Source organism: Corapipo altera, unplaced genomic scaffold, assembly GCF_003945725.1.
Source record: "Corapipo altera isolate COAL_440 unplaced genomic scaffold, ASM394572v1 129745, whole genome shotgun sequence".
In the NCBI taxonomy this organism is placed as follows: Eukaryota; Metazoa; Chordata; class Aves; order Passeriformes; family Pipridae; genus Corapipo; species Corapipo altera.
The window spans coordinates 1-7,644 of NW_020886085.1; the positions used below are offsets into that span (position 1 = coordinate 1).

At 63.0% G+C, this 7,644-nt stretch overlaps 1 protein-coding gene across 1 annotated transcript; it reads right to left on the reverse strand.

The window, feature by feature from the left end:
• Positions 1-1,262: 1,262 nt before the first annotated feature.
• Positions 1,263-7,493, reverse strand: LOC113941007 (rho GTPase-activating protein 27-like). Its single transcript, XM_027632164.1, has 13 exons — positions 7,145-7,493; positions 6,742-6,852; positions 6,573-6,640; positions 6,378-6,465; positions 5,191-5,295; positions 4,709-4,807; positions 4,542-4,632; positions 4,306-4,431; positions 3,273-3,371; positions 2,928-3,005; positions 2,670-2,804; positions 1,973-2,078; positions 1,263-1,852 (listed from the first exon to the last, which is right to left on the reverse strand). Exons 1-13 carry the CDS (start codon positions 7,277-7,279, stop codon positions 1,675-1,677), a joined length of 1,419 nt encoding a protein of 472 aa, XP_027487965.1. The 5' UTR covers positions 7,280-7,493; the 3' UTR covers positions 1,263-1,674.
• Between the last annotated feature and the right edge of the window lie 151 nt (positions 7,494-7,644).

Below are 7,644 nucleotides of genomic sequence, written 5' to 3' on the forward strand. Positions count from 1 at the left end.
TTCTAAGCGGTTCCCGGTCCCGCACAGCCCCGGTTTGGGAGGGGGGGGCGCAGGGGGCTGGTGGGTCCCGCCTGGCCCTGGGGGTTCACTGAGGGGGTCCAGAGGCGGGGGGGAGGAGGTGATGGGCTCTATGGGGGGGTCAGTCCCAGGGGTCCCCTATATCGCCGGGGGTCTTGGGGGGAGGGCTATGGGGGTGGCCGGGGGTCCCGGGAGGGGGGTCGCCCCTGGGCCCCCTTCCGCCTCCCTCGGCGGGTCCCTGCGACCCTCCCGGGCCCCCCCCAATTCGTCCCAGACCCCCCCGCACCTGGAGCCGCTCCGCGGAGGCCGCGAACAAGATGGAGCCGGGCGGGGGGCGCGGAGCGGGGCCGGGAGCGGGGTGGGATCGGGATGGGAGCGGGGAGGGAGCACAGAGGGAGCGGGGTGGGATCGGGATGGGAGCGGGGACCGGCCGGGCTCTGCCCCCGGCACCGCCCCCGCCCGCCCCGAGTGGGCCCGGGGAGTCCCGTGAGGCTCCCAAAGTTCCCAAAGTGTGCCTGCTGCATCCCAGAGTGTCCCAAAAGTTTCCCTGCTGCATCCCAAAGCGGCTCAAAGTGTCCCTACTGCATCCCTTACTGTTTCAAAGTGTCCCAACCTCCCATGCTGCATCCCTGAATCATCCCCTCGTGTCCCCAAAGTGGCCTCACTGCATCCCAAAGTGGCTCCACCCCAATAGTTGTCCCCATTACATCCCCACATATCCCCACCATACCCCAAAGTGTCCTTGCTGTGTCCCCAAGTGTTCCCTCTGTGCTCCAGCCACTCCTGCCATGTCCCAAACCCCTGCCATGTGCTGAGCTGTCCTTGTTGTGTCCCAAAATGTCACCCCTGTGTCCTCAACCATCCTCCTTGTGTCCCTGCCATGTCCCAAAGCACTTCAGTCACGTCCCTTGCTGTCCCTTTTGCATCTCACATGGTCCTGGTTGTGTCCCAAATCGTCCCCATCATGACCCAAAGTGTTCCCACTCCAAATGGGTGGCTCTGGGTGATGATGGTTCTCATCACCTGTCCCCACTGCCTGCGGTGACACTTCTGGTGACATGGGATTTGGTGATTCCATTTGGGAAGGGTGTCCCAGGTCACCCTGGTGGCCTTCAGTCTCAGGTTCCCTCATCCTCATAGGGTACACGGTGTCCCCAAGGGTCCATCGATGTGCCCCCAGGTCCCTGGGATGTCCCCATGTCCTGCCAACACCACCTGACCCTGGCAGCTGAACGGGCTCTTTATTCGGGAATCGGGCGGTGGGCTCTGGCCATGGCACAGCCTGGCTTCTCCCTGCCCTCCCTCCCACTGGTGCCATGTCCCTGCAGGCACTGCCAGCCTGGGCACCTCCATCCTCTCATCCTGGGAATGCCGGCTCGGTGCCGTTGGCCCTGGCGAGCTGCAGACCGCAGGGCTCCATAGTCCATTGACCAGTGGAGGCCCCACAAACCCCACACCCCCCTGGGGTGGATCCGGCCCCAGTGGGAGTGGGTGGCTGAGGAGGACCCCTGGGGGTGCCCATCCCTCGAGCTGGGCCCCCATTCTGTCCTTCATAGAGCCACGGCCACCACCCATCGTCCGCAGTGACACGCATCCAGTCCTTCCTGGAGGAGCAGCTCCATCAAGTCCCCACTGCTGAGGGTGTGTCCTGGGGGTTTATCCCTCCGGGAAGATGTAGCCGTAGTGGTTGAGGATGTGCTCCACCACCTGGTTCTGGAAGACCATGTGCATGGCCATGTTGCTCTCCTCGTTCGCCGGCCGCAGCAGGGTGGGCCCGAAGACGATGGCGACGCTCTGCACCGACATCCTGTTCTCCTCCCTGTGCTCGATCACCCTGCAGGGATGGGGGGGGGTGTCACCGGCACATCCCCACACCCGGGGCCTGTCCCTGACCCCGAGTTGTGTTCCCCCTCCCAGCTCCTGGGGTGGGTTTGGGGGAGCGAGGGGGTGTCACCTGCAGAGGTGGCGGAAAAGGACCTTCATGGTGTCGTGGTGGGCGGGAGGGAGGGAGAGCACCAGGTCCCGGATGCACTGGCCCCGCATGGCTGGGTCCTGGATCTCTGTGGATGGGGGAAGGCACACTGGGTGCTGGCTCCAGCAGCCAGAGCATCCGTCCCAGTCCCCATCTCTGTCTCCACCCCCATCCTTGTCCCCATTCCCATCCCCCTCCTCATCCCTATCTTCATCCCTGTCCTAATCCCCATCCTCATCCCTATCTTCATCACCTTGCCTGTCCCAGTTCCCATCTCCACCCCCATCCCATTTCCATCCCATCCTATCCCTCTGTCACTGTCCCCATTCCAATCCTTATCCCCATGCGCATCCCATTTCCATTCCAATCCTTATCCCTTTCCCGATCCCATCTCCATTCCATCCCTGATCCCATCCTTGTCCCCACGCCTTCCCCAAACCCATCCCTGTCCTTGTCTCCATCCCAACCCTATGCCTGTCCCCTGTTCCCATCCTCATCTCCATCTCATTCTCACCCGTCCCCATCCTTGTCCCCATCCTTGTCCCCATCCCATCCAATTCCATACCTGTCCCCATTCTGTACCCTCTCCATCCTTGTCCCCATCTCACCCTCCCATCCCATCCCCATCCCACCACATCCCATTCCATCCCCTCTCCCCATCCCCATCCCTGTCCCTCACTGATGGCAGCGATGAACTTGTCGAAGTGGCTGAAAGGCACAAGTGGCTCCGGCAGCTCCCTCAGGAAGAGCTTCAGCGCCCCGGTGACAACGTGGATGTCCTCCCAGCGCCCGTCATCCAGGTCCAGCTGCTCGTCTGGGGGCCAGGGCAGCACCTCAGGTGAGTCCAGAGCCCCAGGGATGGGCGGGGGTCCCTGTGCCCCCTCCCCCTGCCCCTGGAGGGGGGTTATATCCCATTTTTCCCCCGGTGCCACCGTACCGTGCTCCACCTTGTAGCGCAGTTTCTGGATGGTGGCCAGGTTGCCACTGACCCGGTATAGCCCATCGATGTCCAGACCTGGCAGATGGAGAGGGGGGAAAGATTCCAGTTAACCATGACCCACACTAGGATGGGACAGCAGGCGCTCTCTAGGGAGCTCTGGTCCCCACGTGTCCCCGCTGTCCCCTGGAGGGTGCCCACAGCTGGGTGGCACGTGGTGACAGCGACCGGTATGGCCAATCCCACAGCTAGCACCAGGATTCCAGGGAAAACCCAGCCATCCTGTGCAGGCTGTCCCCAGAGCTGTCCCCACCCCGGTGCCCCCAGCTGTCCCCGGGGTGGTACCTCTCCTCTCCACGGTCTGGATGCACTGCAGGACGAAGCGCGGCACCGTCCCCCGCTCCCGCTCACACAGCGCCAGCAGAGAGCAGCCAAAAACCTGGTCTGGGGAACAACGGGGACATGAGCACGGCCAGGGGACACTGGGAGGTTGGCAGCTGGGGGACAGGGCTGGGGACATCACAAAGAGTCCTGTGTCCATACAGGTGTGCCACTGGGGTGGCCGGAGGTGATGGGACATGCCCAAGCCCATCACCAAGACGTCGGGTCAGGGCTGGGCTTGGTCTCTCAACCCACTGTCCCAGCTCTATCCTCAGCTGTCCCCACCTCTCCTTCCACTTGGGGACATCCTGAGGGGACTCAGCCCCATTCCAGCACCCACCCTTGATTCAGCCCCATCCTGGCACCCGTTCCTGGCACCCATCTTTGACTTGTTTTCACCCATCTTTGACTTGTTTTCACCCATCTTTGACTTGTTTTCATCCTGACACCCCCCCTTGATGCAGTCCCATCCTGACACCCCATCCCAGCACCCATCTTTGATGTATCCCCATGCCAACACCCACCCTTGATCCAGCTGCATCCTGACACACCATCCCAGCACCCAGGACCCTTGATTCATCCCCATCCCGACACCCACCTGTGATTCATCCCCATCCCAACACCCACTTGTGATTCAGCCCCCTCCCAGCACCCCATCCTGACACCCACCTTTGATGCAACCCCATCCCATTACCCCATCCTGGTACCTCATTCCAGCACCCAATCTCAGCACCCACCCTTGATCCAAGCCCCATCTCAACACCCTCCTTTGATGCAGCCCACCCTGACACCGACCCTTGATGTAGCCCCCTCTAGGCACCCATTCTTGATGCAGGCCCCTCCTGGCACCCCATCCCAGCAGTCACCCTGGATCCAGCCTCTCTCCAGCACCTCAATGTATCCCCAGCCCATCACTCCATCCTGGCACCTGATGCATCCTTATCCCAGCAGCCCATCCCAGCCCCCACCCTCGGTCCATCCCCCCCCTGACACCCACCCTTGATGTAGCCCCTCTCCCTCAGGCTCTGCAGCGTCGGCCGCCTCTGCAGGAACTTGCGGAGTTTGTTCCGAACTCTGCTGGAGTCGCTCTCGGCGCTGGCACTGCCCGGCACCTGCCCGGGCACTGGGGGAACAGGGCACAGCTCAGCCCCGTCCCGAGGGGGCTCCTGCCATGTCCCACCTCCGGGGAGCTGGAGTTCCCACGGATGCTCGTCCCAGGGCGCCCGAGCTCACCCGCCCTCCTCTCCTCGCCGCTCCCCAGCTTCTCCCGGGAGCCGAACTCAGCCCCGCTCTCGGTGTCCTCCTCTCCGGGGATGTCGGAGCCCTAGGGAAGGGTCACTGTGAGACCCCGGGGCCCATCCCCAGGGTGGTGGGATGGGGGGTGGCCGGTGCCTGCTCACCCGCCGGCCGATGCTGTCGGCGATGGCCCTGTGCCAGGCGGTGATGATCTGCTCCGAGTCGTGCTGGATGAGGAACTCCGAGCCCTCGCGCGTCCTCAGCTGACAGAGCAACAGGCAAAGGTCAGGGCAAGGGCACGGGGCTGCCACGACCGCCGGGATTTGGCAACCAGGCTGTGGCTGAGCACGGCACCCAACTCGTTATGGAGATGACCCCAAATGTTGCCGTTTGCTGGCGGGCTGGAGCGGCTGGAAACCTCCCCCCTGTGCAAAGCCCGAGTGGAAAAACCCCTCTGGGAGGCAGGATGTCTCCCGGTGACCTCTCCATGTCAGAACAGGACAGTGTCCACAGCACAGTGTGTCCCGGTGCTCCCTGCCCCGGGATGTCACTCACTGTCCCCACTGCCACCACTGCTGGGGTGAACCAGGCAGGCATGGCATCATCTTGCAGGCCATATGGTGTCCCCCCACTGTCACCCACTCACCTCCAGGACGTTCTTCTTGCTGGACTTGTCCCTGCCAGCCCAAGCCAGGGTGGCCCCGCGCAGCTCCACCGTGTGCTCGGGGGTGGTCAGGGTGCTGGGCTGCCGCTGTGGGGACAAGGGGTTGAGGGTGGCACCTGCCCAGAGGGGATGGGGACACCAGGGTCCTGCTGGGGGGGTGTGTGGGCTGCCCTCCTCCAGAAAGGCAGGGGTGGCAGGTGTCCCCTCTGTCCCCTCCCATGGTCTCTTCAGGACCAGGGTTCAGAGCTGCCACGGTGGTGTGGGGGTTGTGGCTGTCACCTACAGCTGCCATCACCTTGGGGGACATCCCCAGTCCTGCCAGGGGAGCCAGGAGGGGAGGGCTTGTCCTTTGGGGTCCCTCTTGGTGACACAGCAGGAAGAGAGTGGGTGACTGTCTGCAGGGAGGGGACAGTCCCAAGGTTTTCACAGCATCAGACTCACTGGCTTTCCCCACACACTGGTTTTTGGGGTGCTTTGGCCATATTTCCCCTTGCCCCAGACCCCTTGCACCCCCCAGACAGAGCACTGAAGCCCCACCCCAGAGGTAGGGCCAGCACCATGTCCCCCCTGGCTGTGTGTCCCCTGTCCTTCCCCTGGCACCGTCACCACAGGGTGTTGCAAGAGCCAGGGCAGCTTCTGCATCCGGGCTGGGCACCGGAGAGGGGGGCTGGGCACAGGGGGCTGGGTCTGGCACTGCTTCCTGCTGCTCTCTCAGACCAGATCTGGGCGTGTTTTAGGGTGCTCCAACACTGGTTCCCCCCAGACCCCGTGTGGGGAGTGTGTGTGTGCTGGGGGTGTGAGCACACACCCCCCAGTGTGGGGGGACCCAGTGCTGGGGGGTCCTTGTGCAGGGCGTTGGCCTTGGCCTGTGGGGCCTGGTTCTATCCTGCAGATTCTGGCCCCATCCTGTGGGATGTTCCCCTGTCCCATGGCTGGTGGCCCAATCCCATGGGTGCTGGCCCTGTCCTAGGAGTGCTGGTCCCATCCCATGGGTTCCTGCCTCTCTCCTACAGGTGGTGTCTTTATCCCATCAGTCCTTGGCCTGTTCCATGGATACTGCCCTCATCCTGCAGGTGCTGACCCCATCCCATGGGTGCTGGCCCTGTCCCATGGGTGCTGGTCCCATCCTGTGGGAGCTGCCCCCCTCCCAAGGCCGCAGGGGCTCTTACCAAGCCACCGGCAGCCGAGTGCTTGGAGTCCTTGAAGAAGGTGAGGATCCCCCCCTCCAGCACCGTCCAGGAGGAGCTCCAGTTCTTCCTGGAGAGCAGAGAGGGAGAGGTCACACAGGGGGACAGCACAGCCCCTGTCCCCTCTGTCCCCCTGGACTCCCTCCCTGGGTGCTGGGGACACCGGGATGTGCTCACCGGAGCCGCTTCCCTCTGTCCACCGTCTTGGTCCGGTTGAGCACCCCGGCTTTTTCGAGGCTCTTGAACTGGAAGGTAAAGGGGGACGGTGGGTGGGTGTCAGGTTTGCCCCTTGCCCTGCCCGGCTCCGGGGTGGGGGAGGGCTGGGTGCCGCTCCCTGGGCTCTCACCTTCTCCTCCTTGATGCCCAGTGCTGGTGACACGGTGCCGTGCCAGGCGAAGAGCCCGCTGTCCTGGCTGGAGCCGCTGCTGGCACGGTGGTGGCGGCCACCTGATGGCACCTGGGCAGGGAGGGAGGGAGGGAGGGAGGGATCAGGTGATGCCTGAGGTGCTCCTGCCAGGTGGGTGCTGGTCTTCACCCTACACACTGGTTTGAGGCCCTGTGAGGATGCTCATCCCTGGATAGACACCCTTATATCCATATTTGTCCCTGCCCCTGTCCCTGTCTGTATCCTATCCCTGTCCCCATTCCAGTTCCTATCCCTGTCCCCATCCCTGTTTCCCTGCCCCCATCTCCATCCTCAACCCTGTCCCTACCCCTATCCCCATCCCATCCCATCCCTGTCCCCGTACCGTGTCAGAGAAGTGCTCAGGGTAGAACACGACTCCCTCGTGGTGACCGTGCCCGTACCAGCCCGGGGGTGAGCCCAGCTCCTCAGGGCGCCTCGGGGACAGGCAGAGAGCAGACCCCTGGTCATAGGAGCCCATGGGCGAGTAATCCTCCTCGGGATAACCCTCCAGCTCATCTGGAGACAGGTCGGGATAGTCTGTTTCTGGAGTGGGCGGCTGGAAAGAAGAGACAGGTCAGGATCTTGTGCTCCACCAAGAGCATCTGTATCCCCGTGTGGTCGACCCAGGTGAGGCTGCCCCACCTCCACCATCTCCATCTCCATCCCCATTTCCATCCCTCTCTCCACCTACATATCCATCTTAACCCCCATCCCTATCCCTGTCTCCATTCCCATCTCTATCTTCATCTCTCTCTTCATCTCCATCTCTGTTTCCATCTCTGTCTCCATCTCCATTCCCATTCCTGTTTCCATCTCTACTGCCATCCTTTTCTCCATCTCCAT

Coding starts and splice junctions, on each gene's coding strand:
- LOC113941007 (XM_027632164.1), bottom strand. CDS start 7,279: ATGGGCTCCTATGACCAGGGGTCTGCTCTCTGCCTGTCCCCGAGGCGC. Junction 6,853..7,144: donor CTGAGCACTTCTCTGACACG/GTACGGGGACAG, acceptor CTCCCTGCCCAG/GTGCCATCAGGTGGCCGCCA. Junction 2,805..2,927: donor GCGCTACAAGGTGGAGCACG/GTACGGTGGCAC, acceptor CCTGGCCCCCAG/ACGAGCAGCTGGACCTGGAT.